This window comes from Symphodus melops, assembly GCF_947650265.1.
Source record: "Symphodus melops genome assembly, chromosome: 4".
NCBI classification, from domain to species: domain Eukaryota; kingdom Metazoa; phylum Chordata; class Actinopteri; order Labriformes; family Labridae; genus Symphodus; species Symphodus melops.
The window spans coordinates 4,323,435-4,346,000 of NC_136694.1; the positions used below are offsets into that span (position 1 = coordinate 4,323,435).

General features: G+C 41.8%; 5 protein-coding genes across 6 annotated transcripts in view; 4 read left to right on the forward strand and 1 right to left on the reverse strand.

The window, feature by feature from the left end:
* The window catches only part of LOC306821999 (integrin alpha-5-like), a 37,160-nt gene extending 32,031 nt beyond the window's left edge, over nt 1-5,129 (forward strand). The window contains exons 24-30 of the mRNA XM_079340683.1: nt 37-142; nt 1,629-1,787; nt 1,920-2,027; nt 3,125-3,238; nt 3,899-4,000; nt 4,125-4,247; nt 4,376-5,129. Coding sequence (XP_079196809.1) covers nt 37-142; nt 1,629-1,787; nt 1,920-2,027; nt 3,125-3,238; nt 3,899-4,000; nt 4,125-4,247; nt 4,376-4,459 — 796 coding nt within the window. The 3' untranslated portion in view covers nt 4,460-5,129. The remainder of the gene's footprint in view (nt 1-36; nt 143-1,628; nt 1,788-1,919; nt 2,028-3,124; nt 3,239-3,898; nt 4,001-4,124; nt 4,248-4,375) is intronic.
* Nucleotides 5,130-6,122: 993 nt separating this feature from the next.
* Nucleotides 6,123-9,581, forward strand: fbxo2 (F-box protein 2). The gene is made up of 6 exons (XM_079342498.1): nt 6,123-6,247; nt 7,047-7,107; nt 7,439-7,565; nt 7,646-7,738; nt 7,818-7,956; nt 9,083-9,581. Exons 2-6 carry the CDS (start codon nt 7,071-7,073, stop codon nt 9,215-9,217), a joined length of 531 nt encoding a protein of 176 aa, XP_079198624.1. The 5' UTR covers nt 6,123-6,247; nt 7,047-7,070; the 3' UTR covers nt 9,218-9,581.
* A 1,131-nt stretch (nt 9,582-10,712) lies between these two features.
* svbp (small vasohibin binding protein) lies at nt 10,713-12,057 on the reverse strand. 2 transcript variants are annotated; one of them, XM_079342060.1, is made up of 3 exons: nt 11,963-12,057; nt 11,456-11,578; nt 10,713-11,329 (listed from the first exon to the last, which is right to left on the reverse strand). In XM_079342060.1, the coding sequence occupies exons 2-3, from the start codon at nt 11,567-11,569 to the stop codon at nt 11,243-11,245; spliced, it is 201 nt and encodes a 66-aa protein (XP_079198186.1). In that variant the 5' UTR covers nt 11,570-11,578; nt 11,963-12,057; the 3' UTR covers nt 10,713-11,242. The 2 variants fall into 2 exon arrangements, with proteins under 2 accessions (XP_079198186.1, XP_079198185.1); XM_079342059.1 differs by having other exon boundaries at nt 11,778-12,020.
* A 209-nt stretch (nt 12,058-12,266) lies between these two features.
* Nucleotides 12,267-15,330, forward strand: LOC306822839 (uncharacterized protein). Its single transcript, XM_079342079.1, has 5 exons — nt 12,267-12,444; nt 12,635-12,823; nt 13,074-13,161; nt 13,501-13,568; nt 13,650-15,330. Exons 2-5 carry the CDS (start codon nt 12,708-12,710, stop codon nt 14,998-15,000), a joined length of 1,623 nt encoding a protein of 540 aa, XP_079198205.1. The 5' UTR covers nt 12,267-12,444; nt 12,635-12,707; the 3' UTR covers nt 15,001-15,330.
* A 1,022-nt stretch (nt 15,331-16,352) lies between these two features.
* pdrg1 (p53 and DNA-damage regulated 1) lies at nt 16,353-20,120 on the forward strand. The gene is made up of 5 exons (XM_079340439.1): nt 16,353-16,493; nt 17,588-17,663; nt 18,203-18,277; nt 18,392-18,472; nt 19,473-20,120. Exons 1-5 carry the CDS (start codon nt 16,410-16,412, stop codon nt 19,553-19,555), a joined length of 399 nt encoding a protein of 132 aa, XP_079196565.1. The 5' UTR covers nt 16,353-16,409; the 3' UTR covers nt 19,556-20,120.
* The last annotated feature ends 2,446 nt before the right edge of the window (nt 20,121-22,566 follow it).

Sequence of the window (22,566 nt, forward strand, 5' to 3'; positions counted from 1 at the left end):
AGGTAAATGCCAATCACTGTGTTTTTTCTGTTGTAGTGTTTCTCGCCCAGACAAAATCATCTTCCCTCCTCCAAACTGGATTGCAAGTCAGAGTCTGAGGGAGGAGCAGGACATCGGCCCTGAGATTCTGCAGGTCTACGAGGTGTGCAAGGTTTTCTTACAGACCCTCCGCCACAGTATCATGTGCCTCTGTGCAGTTCTTTCTGATCTCGCCGTTTGTTTTTAGTGATGATCAAAATGATATAAATGGGGTGTGATTTTTTGTTTAGTGGAGTGGCCTGTGGCACGCTACTGAGAGAGCGCCGTTTTACAGTGACGAGGTCTTACTGAGTTTAGTGACATGACATCTGAAGCTTTGTGGTATCTGCTGTGGCCAATGGCATGGCCAATGTCAGCACCACATACCGATCATCTCACACACACACAAACATCACCACCATTGTTCATATGTGAATGAATACCAGAGGTCTTGCTTTACGACAATTACAATAATATTTTTTTGCTTGATATCTCCTTATTAGCATTATTTTCGTAACAGTAAGCTTTTAGCAATGCTAATCCCAGCTAACAAAGTTAGCCAAACCATCATACTAGCCATTCAAAGTAATCAGTAGGATATGATATGCATCATAGAAACCTCTGGTTAGATGGTGAGGATTGGTGGTACTGGTGTGATAGAAGATTAGTACATGGCGCTGACCCTCTGGTGGCATGCAGTCGGCCACGGCAGACGCCACACTGTGTGAAAATAAGGGTTGTCAGTGTGGTTGGAAGGAATGTCATACCCTTTATCTCCCAGGCTAGCCAGATGGATGGCATCAGAGTGACATGTCACAGCGTGGTGACTTCACCACTGTCATGAAAAGTGGAAAGTGTCATTGTAACTGGGAACCAGGCAAATATGAAAGAAACATCTCTGATGTTAAATATAAAAGAACACATGTACACGCTGCTTTCCGTTTAAAATCATGAGAAAATAACATGTCATAATCAGTCGAGTTCCTCAGATAATTTAATACATTGTTTACCTCATATAATCTAAATCAGTGGTGTCCAAACTTTTTTTCTTGCGGGCCAAAGTTGTCGCGTTAGAATCGCTCACGGGCCACAGGGTTTTTTTTTTAAATATTGGAAGGAACTTTTTGTATTTTGACCACTTCAAAAAAATAATGTAAATACACAATTAATTGCAGTGGGAAACTGTTGTGTTCTAATTTTTTGGAAAGAATAGTCAGGCTTTTGTAGGTCTCCCTCGCTAACATGAAAAAGAAAAAGAATGAAATATGCCATCTGATGAGGCCTGGGGCCAAAATCTTCTGATTCTTCGAACGAAGTCAAGGGCCACAAACAATCCACTCAAGGGCCACAAATGGCCCCCGGGCCGCACTTTGGACACCCCTGATCTAAATCATCATCTTCTTAGTCATGTTATAATTATTTTTTGGAGCTTTTAGATTGTGTGCCAGAAAGTGACAAAATATTGTATTTCCCTCTTTCAAGAGGTTACACATGATGTAAAGAAGTACATTTCACTTTAGGAAAATTAGTTGATAAATATATACTTGCGTATAAACTGCTATGTGGCTTTCCTTCATAAAGGCTTTGCTCTTCACTTCTCTCTGTTTCAGTTGGTGAATAACGGTCCTAGTTTGGTCAGCCACGCCACATTAAAGGTGAGCTGTCCTCTCAGGGCTCCTGGCCACGAGCTGCTCTACCCGGTGGAGGTGGTGACTGAGGGGCCGCTGAGCTGCTCCTCCAAACAGACCCTAAATGCACTGAGACTCAAGGTGAGGACTCACACACACACACACACACACACACACACAGCTTTGTTGGCATGGTGAGCTCATTACCTTGGTCTATTTCTGGCTTAGAAAATGTGATTGTGTTTGTAAATGACTCTCTCAATGTCTTTGCAGCTCCAGGCTTCAGCAGCAGCAGGTCCAAGGTCACTGAAATCCCTCAGTGATCATCACACCCAGCGGACGGAGCTGCATAGTGACGCTCTGGCTGAACAAGGAAACCTGGTGAGAGACCCGTGGACAGAAGGAAATGCATTTCTGCCCAGCATTTTTAATAATGATCCTTGTCTATTAGTGGACACTGTCAATTTTTGTTTTTTTTTATTTGCTGAACATTTTTGCTCCTTATCAAAACATTTGACTACGTGTGTCCCATTTAAGAAATAAAAAATACAGGAGGTGTTTCTCCCTCTTTGTGCTGCTTGATACAACAGAAGTAGGGAATCGTGGTGACGCAAGTCTGGAGAGCACTTCGCTCTAAGTGAGGCTCTTCAATAAAGTCAGTGGTTCTCATGTTGGGGTGTTCAGTCCCTCTGGGTTATCAAAAGGAGTGTTTTAGTTTTTTATTGATCACACCTCCTTTGCACATCGTGTAGCTAAAGAGGTGATAGGAGGGGTGAGCTCTACATTTTAAAAGATTTTAAAAAATGAAGTGAGATTATTGAATACAGTAGAGGAAATGGAATGACATAATGAGCTCTGTTTTTCTTCTCCTGCTGCTGGCTGTAATCGCGTCAGAGAAATAATTGAATCATGTTTGTGGTTTACTGGGTTGTGGCTCGCGTCGCTGACTGTTAACGAAGAACGAACCACATGTCAAAGATTTCTACGAAGATCCTTCGATGTTTGCAGCACAAAGTTATTCTAAGCAGTCTCAGTTGGAGCAGAAAACATCTCTTACTTTGATTAGCTCATCAAAAGAAAAGAAAATTCTTAATATTTTGGAGTCAAACTTTGTCAGACTTTGATTTAGATTCTCTTGAATTTTATGCAAAATTAAAACTCAAAACATGTTACTCAGGTTTTTATTTGTCTGAATCTGTTTCTTTTGTTAAAACAGAGAAATCCTTAACTGATTCCATGTCTTTTCATTCAATATTACACTCCATATTTCAAACAATAAATACACAAATAAGATAATTTGATAGGGCCTCAGTGTCGAGTTTGATGAATTGTTATATTTATTTAAAATATATTAGATAAAAAGTTGTATATGAGCTGCTGTAAGTCCTTTAATGTTAATAATTCTCGGTCTATCAGTAAGTCAAATACATATATGATGCTGTGATTGTGTGTTTGACTGAGACTCTGTCCGTCTGTAGACGTGCTCCACGGTGGAGTGCTGGCAGCTGCAGTGTGAAGTCGGGCTGCTGGAGAAAGGAGCCAGTGTTATCCTGGCTGTACGCTCCAGACTGTGGGCTGAAACCTTCATCGAGGTGAGACTGAATAAAACACTCTTATCTGTCTGTACAGGAAACTCACATCTGGAAACTCAAAGGGAGGAACATACCAAACAAACGTCAAACAATCTATGTTCCTATACTGCCCTCTGCTGGCCAACTCACCAAACTCCCCAATTCTGATTTTATGCTTCAGACAGTGAGACGCTGCACTATGCTGAACACTCAATAACAAACGTATCTTGCCAGTTATAATACAAGAAAAAAGCTGTTAAGCTGTTTTCAAAGGGAAACCTGGCCAACACAGTCAGCACGACTTACACAAAGTTACAGAGACACAACAGGAGACAAAGTAGTGTTTACAAAACAACATTTAGAATTAAAAGAGAACCAGTCAAACTCTGGTAGTCAATAGTTCCAAGCAGTCGTAGAATCTGCTTCCATGTTTTTCATTGTTCTTTTTCTATAATAATAATAATAATTTTTAAAAAACCGTAAAAGACCCATAAATGAGATTTTGTTTTCAGGGGTCTTGAGTTTCAGCACAGTCCAGTAATGTCACAAAGATGCTGTGTCACAATTAGAGGGGATTTGGTAAAAATGTGAAAACCTGAAAAGTGCCCCAAAATGTCAAGTGTTTTCTGCAGTGGTGAAATATCCTGGTTTCTAGTCTGACTGTGTTTTGCTCGTCCACAGAGGGCCTATAAGCAGTACATCCTGGAGTGCTCTGCTCAGTACAACGTCGACAGGATGCCTTATACTATTCCTCCCAAGGTCAAGCCATCTGGGTCCAAAAAGGTGAAGTTCGTCTGATTTTCATTTGATTCCTTAATGTCCTGACCTTCTGAACTCCAGTTTACTCAACATGTGCGTGTCAATGAAAGGAGGTGAATATTGAATGCTGTGGTTTCCTCTTATTCAGGTGGTGACTGCCGTCATGTGGAACAAGCCGGACAGCTTGTTTTATGTTCCTGTGTGGATCATCATCCTGGCTGTTCTCGCTGGGTTGCTTTTACTCTCCTTGCTTATCTATCTCCTTTACAAGGTAACACTGCTAACACCATTCCTCCAACACAATAACAGTGCGAGTGTTTACAAAGCGTTTGAATGTGTGGTATTTAAATATCAGGATATCCCTCCTTACAGTCTTGATAAATGTCTGTGTCCTTCCAGATGGGCTTTTTTAAACGATCTGATCCCTACGGTACGACGATGGAGAAGGCCCAGCTCAAACCCCAAGCGTCCTCTGAGGCGTAGACTGGGGAATGAGACTTCCTGCAGCTGTTCCAAAGAACTGGAATTATCCCAAACAAATAAGGAAACTGGCTAATGATGAGCAGGCTACGTTATGGGTGCCGTATCACTGGAATACACGTTATCTGGTGCTGCACTAAAATGCCAAAGCGGGAAAGACTACGAGTTGAATAATGCACTGCTTTTGTGGACATGTAGTTGTACATTAGAGCAACGGACATGAGGCCCATTTTGCTCCTCAGAAGCTTGTCGCTGAGGGAAACTTCATCTCATATGTCCATGTGCTGACCTCGAAGAGTTAAAGCATCACAGCCAACACAGGAACAAGAATGCACCTCCAACAAAAGGCACTAATACGACAGTATTTCGTCATTCCCTAAAGGTGTAATTTAACAGTTTGTGATCCCATCATTCGATATTTTTGAGATTCCTGCTTTTGTATGATTTATACACCACTTTTTATTTATGGCACTGTGTTTTTTTGCTACCCATTGTTGAATGTTATACTGTACTGTCTGCAGGACAATCCTGATCAAACTGCAATGTTTAACTTGAATTATTCCTCTCCCATATTGGGAGGTGTTCTGTGTGTGTTGTGATGTTTGTAATGTATTATTGTGTTATGACCCGTTGGTGTCCAGAATAAAGCCTAATTTTGTATATCCATCCAAAATGTTTCAGTGCTATTTATGAGTGCACATATCAAACCTATTGTTGAAGACATGAGGCACACTATGCTCATGATGATGGACATTCAAAGTGTAATGACCTTCATGAAAACAGACCTCAATCAGTTACATTTGCGTCATTGCAGCCCTCTGCTGGTCATATATAATACTACAACTATACTAAACCTGTTTTATGAGACCTTTAGAGCGCCGTCATAAATGTTTGTAGTTGCACATGTGAACCAATTAAAGGAGTTTAACCCTGTTAGTGACTGTTCCTCCCTCAGCTCAGTTTAGCACGAGTGTTAAGTGTTCCAGCACCCCTAAAGCTTACCAAAATACGCCGTACGTGTTCGATCTCGTAAAACGAAAAATGTGCTTTTAGATTGTGTAAGTGCAAGAACAATGTGACTTTGTGAAATGAAAGAAAACAACGCCATTGAGCTAAGTAATCTCCAGGGATGTGGTCAATCTGAAGTGTTCAAAAATGACATTTCTTTCTTTCTTTTTTCACGTTACACCAAACTACACTAAACCTACAATAAACTGTTGGTCTTAATTTGATGAACTTCTCCTATTCATATGCTTCAGGATTGTAGTAAGAATTCATATTGGGGTCATAATTGTGCACATTTAAACCGTTGTCCTGTATCAGCCTAAATCTTCATTTAAAATGCTGATTGGGAAAAATGTAAGTGTATGAGGGGATCAAATAAATGTACCCACCGTATCAGTGAAGGACTAACACAGGTTGGAGAATACCACACATTTACTAAACATTAACATGCTTCTTGTGAAAATTAACATCTGGCCTTTACAGAAAATAAACAACTGTTTTTACTGTTGGTTTTGGTGTTTGAGCTCTGACTGACGTTTGTGCTGAGTGTGTGCATGTTTCTGCTGAGTTCCACTGTGTGGATGCTTCCTCCTGCAGACAGGGTGTTTGGTTTCTCTCCTCCTCCTCTCGCTCCCTCCCTCTCACTGCATGTGTGTGTGTGTGTGTGTGTGTCCACTGGCTATAAAACCCACACTGTCATGAGGGCGCTATCCTGCAGTGGAGCTCAAGTGTTACTCAGAGAAGCACACAGACGAAAGAGAAGATCGCACTTGCTTTCCTCTGGCTGTGAGTAACACATTTTTAAACATTATAATAAGAAAGAGTGCAGTATGTTATTTAAAGTACAGCTTGACCTCGATGTGCACACACTGCATCTTTAGTTGCTCTGCAGAGGCAGATGACTCAGCTTTTTGTTTTTAAAGCCTCAGTAGGCAGAGAAAATGCAGGATGGTATTTGATGAACACAAAGACTTGTCTGTTCTCTGCGCCTCAGATAAAAGACACTTCAATGCACAATGCTCCAACAGAGCATGAAATCACACTTTCCTTTCACTTTCTAATAGTTATCATTTGTGTTGTAAAGTCAAAAAAAAACATTTCAGTAGCTGTTCCTTTATAATCCAACCTCAAACATTGTATCGCAGGTTGTTTTCCTGCTGACTGATGTTGGTTTGATGACTGGCTGATCCTCTGTGATACCTTCTATTCAGCATGTTAAGAGGGACGGCTTTGCCCCATCTGTTGTGCAGTGAGTCAGCACACAGGGTATTACTATTTGGGTTTGGAATCTGTGGAGGACCCGGCCTGCTTTGGGACACTGGGCCCAGCCTCATATTGGGCACTTTATTTTTAACCTGTTATACTGGACAGCATCAAACACTTTCCAAGAGATCAAAACCTAACTATTACTACTGTACATGTATATGTGTATATGATGACTTGGCATGCTCCTGGAGAAGTTGCAAATGCAGTTTTGACTGGACCAAAGCATGATCGATTTAGAGCGGATCTAAATAGCCTGATAAATACTGCAGCAGGAACACGTAATGATGTAAGTTTCTGTTCCCTGTTTTTCCTGTCAAAGGCTTTATCCTCTCTAAGCTGCAACATGTCCAGAAACCTGCTGAAGAATCCCAGTGGGGAAGGTAAGATTTTGTTTTATGTAGGATTCAAAGCTTTAATAGAGGAACAGGCCACGTGTATCTCCTTTTGTACTCCATGTGCCCCCAACCCTATAGATGAAACAAGCAAGAAATACAGTGATAACGATAATCAAGTCATGATAATATTTATACCTGCACAATTTACCAACTCTCCACCCTGAATAGTATCAACTAGCTGCAGGTGTGTCATGCAGTGTTAAGCAAACAGCCTGTTGTTACTTTTTGACACCCTCACTCAGAATGTGTTGGTGCACATGGTAGAAGATATAAAGTATTACTATTAACAGCATTAGACTGTGCATTTCCATCCCAGAGGAGCTGGAGTTCTGGGAGCTGACAGAGAACGGAGGAAGTGAGTGGAAGGTGGAGGAAATGCCGGGAGACTGTGGCTTCGACTTCTGCACTGACGGAGTGACCAAATACTTTGCAACGTCCTTTGAGTGAGTGCTCAATGAGTGAGTGGATTGAGTTGACTGTTTTCATAGAGTCCTCCAGTTTTCTCACAAACCGTGTGTCCTAGGCTGTGCCTGAAGAGACAGGTGATCGACTTGTTAGCCGAGGGTTATACTGACGAACAGTTGGACGCTCAGCCTGCAGTCACAGTGGAAGACTGGTGAGACACAGGTGGACTGAGGTGGCCCTTGAGCAATGTTCTTGTAAGTGACTGCCGACTAATGTGGCTCATCCTGCAGGTACTGCGGGAGGACAGATTGTGGTTGCACTTATCAAATGAGTGTCTGTCTGTTGGATAATGATCAGGAGGTCATACAAGAGTTCAAACCTGAGCCAGTGACCCTCGACCCCGACTGTGACGACTGCTCATGGAAACAGGTAAACAGATACAGGAGTGTGCTATAAGTCTTAGAGTAAAGGGACATAGATGAGACCCTTCATCTCATCATCCTCACACCATGTTTTAATGCTGTGACTCACCAATTGTACAAACATAATGAGACACGTTAAGACAAACTGGGACACATGAACATGTGCTTCAAATTAAACACATATCCATTGCTTGTCCATGCTCTTTAGAAGGACACCTGGTCACAGTGAATCCCTCCGATTTCAAAAACCTTTGCACACAATAGACCTCATCCATTTGAAAATCCAAGGACAAAGTGTTGGTCAGGTTTAACTTGATGTATGAAAACTTATGAGACATTAAAACTCTGCACACTGACTGAATTTAGATTTTTTGTCTTTTTGCACATTCTGTAATAAAACACTGACCTACTGTGTACCTTGAATTTGTATGGACAGACATTTACCTTAACCTGATGTTAGTCTATCCTATGTACCTCGTGCTTTTACATTTACATAATATCCCATTTAATTCTGTATTCTTTGCACCTGATGCCACTGCACTATTGTCTAATACAGGCTTGTACATATTAGTTACATTTGAATGCTTGGACTCTCAGTTAACTTCCTTATTTGTGCACACATACCTGGTAAATAAAGCTGTTTCTCATTCTGAGGCAAATAACAAAGATTTAATCTTTTTAAAAAACAATCTACGCAGTAAGTGCACTTTCCACACAGGATAGGCCAAAGTCTTGCTTTTGCCTTGTTTTTTTCCATGCTGAGCAAACTGCAGACTTGACAGGCTAGTTAAGGTCAGATAACTATTGCGGTACAACGTTGCCATGGTGACAGTCAAGACCTCCTGCTAAACGTTAAGAACCAAAGTGTTCATGGTTCACTTCACAAAGTTGGCTTATAAATAGGATGCAAACGTTTTCCCGTGTTAAAGTCTGATAGTCTTTTGGCCCTTTAACCTGAAAGAACATGAGATCACCTTTTCCTTTCATTCTTCAGTGAGGTCTCAGGGTGCTGTAACTTCAACAGACTATTTATTATTAGTGCATACTGACTGAATATTGATTCTGGACTGTCTCATCATTATTGTACAGATCATCACAGTGCTTTTGTTGTTGTGTCTTTCTTTGTATAACAGGTCATCCATACATTTTCTGAATATGGTCCGGGGATACGTTTCATTTCCTTCGAACACGGAGGACAAGACTCCAAATTCTGGGACGGCTGGTTTGGTGTCCGGGTCACTGGAAGCTCTGTCACTCTCGAGGTTTGATTAGAAAGGAAAGGTTGTAAAGGCGACAGGATTTAAGAGAGCTTTAGGCGTAATGATAGTGACGGAGGAAGGAGGGGGTGATGTGAGAACTCCTGAGGGAGACAGTGTTGTGTAGTTTTCAAGGTTTCTCGAGGACCAGCTTTGCCTTATGCACAATCTATAAACGCTGTAGGAACATACAGTATGGAAACCCCATCATGGTGGCATGTTAGCTTTACTAACTTTAGAAATCTGCTGCTTGAAATAGTGATCATGATCTCTTAACTTCTACCTCTGCACTGTGACTTACCCTGGGGATCAGGGAATGTGTTTGGTGTGTGGGCCAGTTGTACATTGGGATTAAAAAGATGAAAACAAATGTAAATAGCATCACTGCCTGTTTTGTGGACATGAACTTTAAGATCTGTAAACACAGTGCCATGCACTAACACAAGGGCTTCACTTTTCCTCCGCTGATATTGCTTCTTGTACAAAATACAACACAAGGTCAAAGATCAAATCAGAGGCTCCCTAACATTTAGCCTTGTGATCACTAAGATAAAAAAAAAAAGTTTATTTGGGAGCCAAATACCATCAGAAGTAAAAGTCTTGTCCAAAGCAGCATCCTGTGTAGTTCCCATGTCAGTCCCCCTCCTGCAGGTGATGTGCAGACTATCACTAACCACCTCACATAAACCAAACTAACATAATCGACTCAAACAACGTTGTTTCATGGATCACTGGAAAAATGTCCTTCGACCTTTCTTTATTGAATGAAGGTAAGTAGGTGTACAGTACTCTTTATCTCGCTTCATCAAGGTCACTCCATCATTTATCTTTTAGAACATGATCAAAGCGCTGATAACCTTGTGGTTAGGGCCCTCCGTGTCAGGAGGCTTTAGTCCTCCAAGCAGGCAGCCAAAGTTTGGATCCTGCGGCTCCTTTTCTCTCTCTGATCGCTCTGTCCCGTCTCTAAATAAAGGAATAAAAAGCCCAAAAATAACCCTGAAGAAAACATGATCCAACAGTAACACTGCCAGAAGTGAAACTGTAAAGCCTCGAGGCAAAAGCAACAGAATATAAAAATGTCAACCTTCAACATCATTTTAGAGCGCCTATCGTCTTGGCATTACTTTAAAGCATGAGCCTGTGTCACTCCTGTCATTCCCACTGTTTGATGCTGGTTCAGACTTTGTAGCAAATGAAGAGAAAGCACCTGACTCTGAGTGTTTCAAATGTGTTTAAGGGTAAAAATAACTGAGAAACGATATTATTAAGGGGATCGGGTGAAACATTTCCACGTAAAGTAGGAAAAGTAACGTTTACTAAAAGAGATCTCCAATCGCGCCACTTTAACTTCTCTAAAATTTTTCATTTCAGCTGTGAAGTTAAAGTTTCTGATCCACCAGCAGACACTGAACCTACCTGATACTAACAATGTTCATGATCCTGGTCCACAAAAATACTCTTACTTGAAGGCTTTAAAGTCATTTACCTGAACAAGACATTTAATAAATAGACAAAAAGCATTTTTTATTTTTGCACAAATACAAGAGAGGCATATAAAATAAAACATCAGTGTATCAGGCGCTGGAGTTTTCTTTGTTGGAGCCGTGTGTGGCTGCTACATCACAACCGAGTCCAGAACCTGTGCAGCTCATTTATCACATTAACCCTCGGAGGCCAATCCATTCCTCTTGTATGGTTTATGTTCAGCTCATAATCAGTTTGATTTGTTTACATTTCAAATAAACAAATGTACATTGAAAGGTTACTACTAAGGGTACTTCAAAGGGGGCTTGCAAGCTGTATTTTCAGGCTGAGGTAAGTCAGTGCCCTCATGTATTCATGTGAAATATGTAAATCTTCTTCCTGTTGGTCGTAAGGTCAAACAAAACGTTCAGTCATCTCTCACACAGACAGGTTACTGAGTCAGACATCTGGGTCTGTAAAATCTTCAGTGAGTGTGTGACAGCGTGCGTTCATTGTGTGCTCAGACGGTGGTTGGCTCGAGGTCCAGAGGAGAGAGAGGGAGGGAGGGAGGCATCACTCTCCTTGTGACTGCATCTGCTTACAAAAGGCCTCAAACTGCTGCTGCTCCAACTCCGTCATTACCTTATTCAAGGCATAAATCTGGAGAAAAAGGAAAAAGCGGTGACAGGAAACACATTTCATTAAACAGATGTGAGGTGTAATTCAGTATGAAATGAAGTTTCTTGGAGTTGATGCTAGTGTGCCATAAATAAGAAGATGAGTCACCTCAGCTCTCTGTCGCTGTTTGAGCTCTTGTTGTGCAGATTTCTGCTTAGCTCTGTCTCCTCTTGTCGGGGTAGAGTTCAGCTTTGGTTTGTCTTTACGGCAGGCAGGCTCCATGCTGACAGTCTGACAACAGAAAGGTCAAAGGACGGGTTAGTTTTTATTTTTACAGTCTATGGTTTGTAAAGAGGTCACATACGGGTCACTGCACGATATGTTTGTTATCAGTGTTTTCTTATAAGTTAACTACACTCTCCCACTTAGAGAGATTTACTTAAAGTATACCAAACTCTGAACGTCTCCAAAATAACCTCAATCATCTCACTTATGTGTCCGGTTAGTTTCATTTAGCTAACGTCATGATGTGGTGTCGTTTTCTTTATTCGTAGTAACATCATAACTCAACATTACCTTCGAACTCCGGTCACTTCCGTGCAGTATTCAAGACAGAAAAGAAATGATTTGTTTAAGATCCAGTTGCTGCTAAACTAGCAGCAGTTAGCTGCCTACCGATTCAAACAGCTGTTACCCAGGTGTCACCAATAAACACATCCGGGTATGCAGATAAGTGTGTATAACAAAGGTTCCGGGATTGTGCTAAAATTTACCAGTCGCTACCATTGACAGTAAATAGTAATTAAGTAAATCTTTATTTATGTAGCACTTTTAAAACAACGTGTTACAAAGTGCTTCACACAAGCAAAAAGTAAAAATAGGAGTAAACAAAGTAGGCATTACACTTGACTAGATGGTCTACTACGCATTTGGACACAGTCTATGATTTGGACAGAGTGGGTTTCGATTGTATTAAAATATGGGGGTCACATTTAAAACTGGAGTAGACCTTTTGTTGTTGTAGTTTGTGTTTTGATAGCTTGGCTAATAGTTCAGTGTAGTAGAGGGAATTGGATAAGTGACCTAAATGTGACTGCTTTAAATCCCCGGCAATAACATTACACCTCCTTCCCTTTAGCCTACAGTCTTTCTTTCAGGTAGGCTGAAGAGCATCACACGGTATGAACCATATGAACATCAGAGCCATGATATGAACATACAAGTCAACACTGCCCTCTGCTGGACGGCAGCTGAACTGACATCGCTCCGACATGTTTTTTTTTTTTTGCAGTAAAAACAAGAGCCCCCCCCCCCCACCTTTTTTTTATTTTTTTTATTTTTTTTTAGCCCTGCATCCCACCGCCACTTTCCTCTTGAACATCCCACTCTCCCTTGTTATTGGTGCCTTCTGTGAGCGGGGATGGGCACAGTTCTGCTGGAGCGAGTGCCACAACAATGCCAGGAGAGGATCTCCATCAGGGAGAGAGGATGGAAGAAGAAGACGGTGTGGAGCAACAACAGGCCTACTGTGGACAGGTAGCGGTGACATATTACTCTTTATAGAAAGAACTGTAGATTTTAAATATCCTGTAGCGTGCACAGCGGAGATTCCCGTGTTTGATCATTAAACTCTGCTTTGTGCTTCAGTGTGTGATCATAATGGAGAAGCGTAACACACAGGCGGCGCATTAATTATTCTTACAACATATCATTTGAACCGTCTACTGCAATGATATGTAGGTCATTGGTTATGATTAATATTTAACATTTCTTCTCCTGTTTAAAGCAACAGAATGGGCAGGCGGCAGTCACAAAGGAAGCCCCAGCTGCCCCAGTATTCATTCCTCCCAAGCCAAGAAAAGAATAATGACAAGGTAAGATATGGGTGAAGAAGAACTTGAAGTATTTTAATTGCCTCAAAAAAAATTATAAATATTTGAAGTGGAATCGCGAACACTATAACGCTGCAACTACTTGGACGTTTCTTGAAGCACCTCAACTGCAAATTGAATTGAATGACCATCATCCAATTATCATTTAATTACTTAAGCTATTCAATTAGCGATGGGAATGATATTCCTTTTAAAATGTTCCCACACTGAACAGACAAAATGATGAAATATTTTTAGTTTAGTTGACAGTGTAAAGTTTCCCCTGTGTGATAATGATATGTGTAAAGTGTGAATAATAACAGTGTCTGTCTGTGACTGCAGAGGCTGCAACAGAGAAGAACTCACAAGCCCCAAACTCCCTCGACCAAACACAAAACTTCCCATCAAAGGTCAGACTGATCTCCTTTATTTAAAGGTATTCCCATTCTGTGTGTGGATGTGATGATAGTATAATGGAATTTTCCTTTTAGTACTCAGGCAACCTCGGAGTCAAAATCCCATCCACCATCCACCGGGGAGAATAGGATGCTAACCACTGGCTCAGTGGTGCAGCCTGCCGCTCAGCGCTGCAGCCACAGAGAACACAAGCACAGTGGTTACAGAGGGAGCAGACACACGCCGGCTTTTCCCTGCCATCGCCCGTCTGAGCTAAGTCCAGATGTGCTAAATAGCCTTTCACTAAACTCAGAGGTCTCCAGTAGGAGCGGCTGTGACGAAGGCGACAGTGACACCGACTTGTCTGAGTCTGAGAGACTTCCCGTGTCGCCGTCTCGTTGGGATCCTCCGCAGCTTGAGCTGAGACCAGAAGTCATTGAGGATGAAAAAGGCTCTTCTTGCATCCACAGGCCAAGAGGACGCAGCAATGGGGGTTTGGACTTCCCTGACTTCCTCCCTCCTCCGTTTAACTCCTGGAGTCTCAGTCAGCTGGCAGTCTTTTACAACATGGAGGGCCGTGGGGGCCCTCGACCCAGAGCTGTGGGCCCTTTGGAAAGGTATTTGGAAAGGCTGCTGCAGCTTGAGTGGTCTCAGATTCAGACTGTGCAGGAGGAAAGCGGGAAGTCAGCTGTGTCAGATGGGATGTCTAGCTGCCACAGGTCACCTGCTGCTGCCACGTCACGCCTCAGCTCTCCGAAGTGCATCCTCCAGTGTCAGCGTGCCTTCCCCCTCACCTTCCTGTCCTCTCTGGCCAGCCACTCTGCCCTACTATCCGGCTGTGCCTGCACACTCTGTCGAATTGGCTACCTTGCCTCTTGTGGGACGTCATGCTGCCGCCCCACACACAGCCACACTCGTCAGTCCAGGCTGAGTCCAACGATGGAGCAAAGGGCACCAACATCGCTTCCTAAAAGGAGCTACAGCGAGAGCCGGGTGCAATCATCCGAGAGGAGCTCAGGATCCCGAGCTCAGAGATTCAGCAGTCCTACGGGGACCAACGGCCACCTGAGGAGAATGCAAGCCTCAGGAAACCTCCGGACCTCTGCTCAAAGCGCTAACATGAAGCCTCATTCCACTCCCAGAGACTGTAGTCTTTGGGCCCCTTTTGGAGCATTGTGGGACGTGTGGGACTACAGGACAGGCGGCTTTAGGAGGAGGAGTGGATCAGAGCACAGAAGTGGTGTCGAGAGAACACAAGGCGCGTCGGAGAAAAGACGGAGTGGGTCTGAGTGTAGAAGAGGAGGATCCGAGAGCAGGAGAAGAGCTGGGGTTAAGGAACAAGAGATAAAACCAGATGCTGTCACTGCAATAATGGACAATTTACCCGGGAAAATGTCTCCTATGACCAGATCAAACCGACCAAAACAGGTTGAATTTATTACATGATAGCAGCTCGAGTATATCGGTGTAAATGTAACGGCAGAGTGGCATACTTTAAGTATTTTTAGTATTTATGAGAATGTAGGATTTCAGTCATTTTCTTGATTTGTATAATTGATCAGGAAGTGTAGCAGACGTGTATTTTCTCATTGGAGGATGTGAAGTGTCACAGGAGGTTTTGAGCTGATCTTTTGGGAACACAATAAATTAAATCCAACGCTGTGATTACAGTCAGATAAGCTAACACAGCACTGAATGTTCACACACCTATCATATGTACATTTTTGAATGTGTAGATCTTTTTAATAAAGTTTGTTGTTCTTGTTCTTTAATCGACCCAGAAAGTCTCAGTCACTAAAATACTTTTTGAACGTCTTTGTAGGCCTATATGTTGATGGGCTTTGGCTCAGTAGTAGAGTTGGTTGATCCTGCAGACACAGCGTCGGGTCACTCCTGCGGCTTCATCAGTGGCATGTTAATGTGCATGACTGAGATTAACTCTGAGTATTTAGAAGACCAGAAAAGAACTACAAGCTCACTGACTGATGTATCAAAACACCAGTTAAACTATTGATTATGTTCAGGTAAAAAAAGCATGATACAACTTCATAAAGTCTACCAAACAATTTGATTCAAATTAAGTTGTCAAGCTTATTTGTAAAGTCTCAAAAAGCTGATTTTATAACTCTGTTTCTTTGTTTTATCGCAGAGATCTTGAGCCATGCAGCGATTACATTATCACTTCATGAGAACAATACAAATTAAACCTTTCTTTCATGTTAAGTGTTTAGAGGCATTACAAGGATCATGAAGTAAGAGCCTGGTGGAATTACTACTACTGCCATTTATTAGGGTTACAACAATCATTATTACAGAGCCAAACCTGCTCAGACAGCTCCAGAGAAAACACTGAAGATTAAACTGCTGGTGAATCCATCCAAGAAATTTAGAGGCAGAACACAGATAAAGCTCTTCACTCCACTCCCCATGAACCAGACGACACAAAGAATAAAGAACAGCACGATTTAGTCTCCTGATTAATCCCTCAAAACAAGACATGGCAAAGTTTTGCGAGTAATGTATTTTAAGTGGTAAATACATTCAAATTAGTCAATCACATAATAGGAAAACATCCTGCTGGCAGGTGTCGTCTATGCAGGGAGGGGAACTATAATCTGTTTTCAAAGACATTTTTAAAAAAAAAAGTAAACTGGATAAATTGAAAACATTTTGTTGTTTTTACCCCCAGTATATTTTCGTTTTTATGTTTGCAAATCTCCTGTTCCACACTACTGTCCGGTAGGTGGCGGTACCGCACTTTACAGCTGGTTTGCTGACCGCCAGGAAAGGCGGAAGAAGAAGAAGTTGTTGTTTCTGGCCGGACGTATTTTTGTAGTGGCACACAGTGAGCCACCATGGACGCGGTGTCTGTTCGTGTATTGGAGTATTTGACAGAAGTAGAAGAAGCAGCTGAGGATGTCCTCACCACTAAGCAGCAGGTAAATAAAGACATTATTTGTAAGCATGAGCTGAATATCGATAAGTGAATAGATGTGTTTTCACATTACAAGCATGCTTTAGCAAACAAGCTAACTAGCTCACGTGGATCATTTGAGAACTGATTTCTTTTTAATGGAGCTCAATTTCCTGAATATTAAGTTTAATCTGTCAACAAAACAACCAAACAGATTGTGACACTCTGGCCTTGTAAGACATTGTAATGATAAAATACTGTAATAAAAAAGATAATTGCATGTGGACTCAAGTGCTGCCTTAATATGAACTGAGCTTTGATGAAGTTTTTATGAAAGTATATCTCGATTCATGATCAGATTTAACACCTTTCGACAGGTTTCATATGTGCTGCAAATAGGACTGGACGATATGGACCAAAAATCATTAATATGATCCTAACGCATACATCATTATTAGATATGATTATGAGATGATATAGATATGATGAAAGGTAATGCATAATAACCGATGTGTTGAAACAACGTCACACAGGTTCTTTTGATAAGAGAGAGCTGTCAACATGAACGTTCAAAATGACCAAATTAAAGGAGCAATATTTAAGAAATCTATAACAAAATACACACAGCTTTATTTCTGTTATGCAGGTGATTTTTAATCTGAGAGAGGGAGGACAGGCGGTGACAGGAGAATAGCGTGCAGGAAAAAAGCCACAGTCCGGATTCGAACATGGAGCATTATAGTCCATACACATAGGCTGCAACCCAACCAGAAGGCCATCTGCACCCTACAATGGTTGTTTTTAATGCAACATAAACTCTCTATAGCAACGATTTTGTCTTACCTCATTTGAAAACATATTGATCTATCTTAAAAACTCGATCTATTTCCCAGTCCTAGCTGCAACACAACCAATCATGGAAAACAGGAAAGAGGCTGCAATTCTTCCTGAATGCACCTTAACTCATAAACACCTTCTGTATGTTTCTCTCTTAAACGTGGCCAATATGGACAGTATTACTGATGATAGTTGAAAAGTGTTCTTCATCCCGTGATAATCAAGCCGATGGCGTCTCTGATCTTTTTAAAGCTGATAACCAACGTTGTGTGGATGTTTCAGATCGTGGACCTGGACACGAAGAGGAACAGGAACAGAGAGGCGTTGAACGCGCTGAAAAATGAAATGTCAAAGAACGGTGAGTGAGCTGATGACGAGCATTATCTCATGTGCTGCTTTCAAAACTTTGTAGAATGAGAATGAGTGACATCTCATCATTAATGAGACATGAGCAGTCACAATCATTACACAAATCTGTCACAAAATGGTATTACAGTATATAAACGTAAGAAAATGGAGTTTCGTTGAGCATTTAAAATGGTAACGTTCATTAAAAGTGCTCCATCACACGTCGGGGGTTTCCACAGTGCTTCTCGTTTATCACAAGTCACACATCAACCTTACAAAGCGCTGAGTTTGAGCTTCTCTTTGATCGTTCAGGAGCATATCGTGTCCACATGAACCGCCATGTGGATGTTCAGAGGTCAAATGAAAGCAGGAGCTTTTCCAGCGATCCGTTTAAAGCACGAGCTCAGCTCAAACTAAGAACAGGGATAAAAACAAGGCGCCGTCTCGTAGCGTCGCCCCCCACCCCCCTCGGAGTATGTCTTAAAGGTACAGTCCACATTTCACCTGTTACACACTTCAACTGATTCTCAGCTTTGATGTTGTTCGCAGAGAAAGTCAAGGTTTGCTTGGGAAACATATTCATCAAATTTCCCAATCTGAAGACGAGAGAGATGATACAGAAAGGTAAAAAAAAGATCCACTCTCTAAGTTGAATTTAAGTAACTTTATTGTACACATATTGATTGTAAATATAAGAACGCTCACTGAACTGTTGTGTTCTCTGTGTCTCACCTTCAGACCAAGATCAGCTGGACAAGGAGATTAACGACCTTCGCAAAGCGCTGAAAGCAAAAGTCAATCACCTGAGTGAGATCCAAGGTAAGAAGGACACCTCGACTTGATCACCGGCCATAACACGCTTATTCAAAGGGACGGGTGAAGGGAAGTTATCCTATTGGCTTTGCTGAGTAACATGTAGCTGGAGTTCATTTGGCTCTTGTACTCTGTAACATGATGAGTCAGCAGCTGGAGCGCAGAGGTGATTGGTTATAACAAGCAGGTGTTACCATGGCAACTACGAAGCCAAACCACACTAACAAGCAGGTTTGTGGCCCCGCCCACCCAAACGAGTGTAAGAGCCAAAGAGGTGTCGAGGTGTAATGGTGTTTTCATGGAAAAATTAAAATTAAAAGAATTGTCAAATTAATCGTGTCGTGACCTCAGAATCATGAAGTTCAGTGAATCGTTACACGACTACGAGTGGCCATCTTGTCTTCATTGTATATCTTTTCATTCACATTTGAGATCTAAGAAAGATATCGGCCAAACTGTTGGCTCAATGTTTCTTATAGTCACATTCTTCATCCGAGTTCTGACTGTGTCTGTGTTGTCGCTTTCCCCACGTCTGTTGATTGGAACCTTAACCTTTGACCCTTTTTGAAATCTGGGCAGAACAACAAGTAATGAGCCAGTGCAACGTCTAAAACGGTTCATCTATCTTCACTAAATCAGATATGGTCTTTTTCAGACCGTATCTGCAAACTTTTCTTTTTAAAGGGACATAAGGGATTTTAAAGTGCTGATGTCTCCCAGTGTGGTTCAGCTGCTCGGAGAGGGAAACCAAGCGCACCCTGCATTCACACTGGAGAAACAAAACAAACAGGGAAGGATCCTCAAGTTCATCAGTCGAAAAGGGGAAATGCCTTCATATTGTTTTTTGGACAAAGAGCTTCACTGTACTAACTAACAAGAGCCAACGTAGGAGGACGCATCTCGTGTGCTGCTGTGTTGTAAAGATCAGCATGTCGAGGACTGAGTGATGAGTTTTAAAACCTTCTGAAAGGTGACAGCGTTGTTTGTCTTTTTTGTTTGTTCCTAGGTAAACCTGAGCTGCGAGGATACAACCTTTCCCCTCTGTCCTCAGACGAACTTAAAGCTATAAACGGCCTCTTAAAGAGATGACATCACACACGTCCAACATCTGAATCTGCCAGAGGACAGAAGAACAAAGAGACACACAGCGGGAGACAGTCAAGACGTGCACACACATTGTGCTAGCTCCACTGACTCTGTTCCTTTTTGAAAAGTGACTGTCTGCTTGCGGCTGAGACGGGGGCGATCACGTGACATTCAGATTGACAGTGAAACATCACTGGGAGTTAATTTTATCATGCATATATTTAATTAACAGTGCCTTGAAATGGCTACTGTAAAATTGTTCTGATGGATCATATCCATCCAACACCTATAATGACGCATTGTATATGTCAAAGCACAAGTGTCAGTCAATGAAACAAGAGGACAGTTTTTGTATCTTAACTACTTCTTTATTAGGTTGTAAAACCTTCAGCAGTAAAAGTGGGCTTCCACCTTTTTGAAAACTGATTATATTTAATTGATCCCTCTGACCTTTTTCAATCGATGTCTCATCCCCAGCCTGGATGGCTTCACTCTGGTGAGTTCAATGTCATATAACAATAAAAACACAACCTGCAGCTTTCCATTAAACAATATTTGGATTACTTTATATTTTCCCGTTTTGTTTGATTGTACAAGAGGACCGTTTTATGTAACACGGCCTACCTAAAGCTATACCCTGAAGGAACACAAGGGGGCAGTCGAGTGCAATAGTGCAGCAGAAAAGCAAAGCCTGTGTAAACTCACTGCCCGCACATAACTAAACAAATCTGTCTTTCTCCTGGTGTTACTATTGCATCGTTTTGTAACAGCCGATGTAATACACTCCAGGATTGATTCTTGGAATCATCACGAGTCCCTCAATCTTTGCAGATGTCTAAACGTGTTTGCCAATTCGAGATGTGAAATGTTTCTTGTTAAACTCCCCCCAAGTCCTTTATGAAGCATGGTGTCAAAGAATAAAAAAACATTTAATCTGTTTGTACCTACTTGAGCGTGACTGTTCCAAGTAACTGCTGATTCAGAGTGTGTTGTTGTTTTGTCTTTGAACGAGACATACCGTGCGTCCTCAGTCACTTTGTGTGTGATAAACAACAAGTGTGTTGTCCTGAGGGTAATAAAACCTGTGTATGGCAGTGTCATCTCTTAGTCTGACACGCCATGAAGCATGTAAAGACAGGAATGGCCCCGGGCGTCAGGTGAAAGGGAGAGACGGGGACATTCACACAGTAGGTATGATTGTGTTTGTGCAGGTTTTTGGTTCACTCTCTTCAGACTTTGGTTGCGTGCCACCGCTCACAGACCTGGAATACCTCTGAGTGATACATTCATGAGTCAAAGGATGGGAACCTGCTGATCGTCTCGAATGTAACACAATTAGACGGAGTAACACATGCAACAATGTTATGCTGAAGGAGGGGGGACACACACTTGCACTCTCAGCGTGTGTGTCTTCCACCTGCTGAGCTGTAAATCAAAAAACATCATCTAAACCGATGATTCATTATACACGGCTGATGTTTGGCTTTACCAGACTATACGTGATGAAAATATTCACGCCCAAAAGGAATGAAAACAACTCCATAAAATATGTTGAATGGTTCTGGGTGTGACAGCAACGAGTTGAGATGTATCAAAGGTCAAATCAGTGCCTCTGATTTCTCCCTTCACAGTATTGACATACTAATCACTGATTGTAAGAAAGGCACTGGTGTGTGTGCCAGAAAACAGTGATATTGCTGAAACAGTTGGATGAACAAGATGTAAAACGAACGTCTCTGACAGCTGACTTTACTTTGGAGATGTGAGTATATCCCTGATTTGATTACAGATCTAGTAGCCTAACTCAAAACAAAACTGGAGAAATCTTGAGATTTTCTTTTCAGCGGTTTGTGTGTGTGTTGGCTTTGGTCCTTTCCTGCTGTGAAACTGAATTGTTTTATGGCTTTCTAGAGAAAAGATCTAATTTAGCTGTCATTCTTTTGTCATCCAAATCCTCAGAATTGGAATAAAGATTAACTGTGATTTATTGGCTGTTTTTGAAATGAAGAAACCTCAGATTATTAAACACTGTAGCACAGCAGCTGAGGAAAAGGTGAAGTCAAGAAAATGAACTTTATTCCAACAAACAATAGTACAGTTATTCTTTAAATGCATGGCATAGTGGTTAGTGTGCGTGCCCCATGTATGGAGACTCCTCCTCCAGGTGGGTGGCCTCTGTCTGAGTCAAACCTGTGGCTCATTTCATTCCCAAGTCCCTTTCTCTCTCTCTGTGATTTTTTTTAGTTCCTTGGCGGGTTGATGGTACACATGAATACAATTGTACAGAAATCCACAATAACACTGAAAAACAGAGTCATACATACGTGTGTACACACACACACACACACACACACACACACACACACACACACACACACACACACACACACACACACACACACACACACACACACACACACACACACACACACACACACACACACACACACACACACACACACACACACACACACACACACACACACACTTCTCAAAAAAATAAAAGGAACATTAAAATAACACATCCTAGTATTCTGATTGAATACTTTGTTCTTTACATAGTTGAATGTGCTGACACCAAAAATCACACAAAAATGATCGATCGAAATCAAATTTATTAACCAATGGAGGTCTAGATTTGGAGCAACACTCAAAATTAAAGTGGAAAAACACACTACAGGCAGATCCAACTTTGATGTAATGTCCTTGAAACAAGTCAAAATGAGGCTCAGTAGTGTGTGTGGCCTCCACGTGACTGTATGACCTCCCTACATCTCTTGAACAGTCTGTGGTGCACTGTGGCGTTGGTGGATGGAGCGAGACATGGTGTCCCAGATGTGCTCAATTGGATTCAGGCCTGAGGAATGGGCGGTCCAGTCCATATAGCATCAATGCTTTCATCTTGCAGGAACTGCTGACACACTCCAGCCACATGAGGTCTAGCATTCTCTTGCATTAGGAGGAACCCAGGGCCAACCGCAGCAGCATATGGTCTCACAAGGGGTCTAAGGATC

What these genes read in the sequence shown, in the direction of transcription:
- LOC306822839 (XM_079342079.1), top strand. Translation starts at nt 12,708, where the DNA reads ATGGGCACAGTTCTGCTGGAGCGAGTGCCACAACAATGCCAGGAGAGG. An exon ending in AAGAAAAGAATAATGACAAG is followed by an intron (nt 13,162 to 13,500) that starts GTAAGATATGGG and finishes CTGTGACTGCAG; the next exon opens with AGGCTGCAACAGAGAAGAAC. An exon ending in CACAAAACTTCCCATCAAAG is followed by an intron (nt 13,569 to 13,649) that starts GTCAGACTGATC and finishes TTTTCCTTTTAG; the next exon opens with TACTCAGGCAACCTCGGAGT.
- pdrg1 (XM_079340439.1), top strand. Translation starts at nt 16,410, where the DNA reads ATGGACGCGGTGTCTGTTCGTGTATTGGAGTATTTGACAGAAGTAGAA. An exon ending in AAATGAAATGTCAAAGAACG is followed by an intron (nt 17,664 to 18,202) that starts GTGAGTGAGCTG and finishes TGTTGTTCGCAG; the next exon opens with AGAAAGTCAAGGTTTGCTTG. An exon ending in TCACCTGAGTGAGATCCAAG is followed by an intron (nt 18,473 to 19,472) that starts GTAAGAAGGACA and finishes GTTTGTTCCTAG; the next exon opens with GTAAACCTGAGCTGCGAGGA.
- fbxo2 (XM_079342498.1), top strand. Translation starts at nt 7,071, where the DNA reads ATGTCCAGAAACCTGCTGAAGAATCCCAGTGGGGAAG. An exon ending in GCAGTCACAGTGGAAGACTG is followed by an intron (nt 7,739 to 7,817) that starts GTGAGACACAGG and finishes CTCATCCTGCAG; the next exon opens with GTACTGCGGGAGGACAGATT. An exon ending in ACGACTGCTCATGGAAACAG is followed by an intron (nt 7,957 to 9,082) that starts GTAAACAGATAC and finishes TTTGTATAACAG; the next exon opens with GTCATCCATACATTTTCTGA.
- svbp (XM_079342060.1), bottom strand. Translation starts at nt 11,569, where the DNA reads ATGGAGCCTGCCTGCCGTAAAGACAAACCAAAGCTGAACTCTACCCCG. An exon ending in AACAGCGACAGAGAGCTGAG is followed by an intron (nt 11,330 to 11,455) that starts GTGACTCATCTT and finishes CTTTTTCTCCAG; the next exon opens with ATTTATGCCTTGAATAAGGT.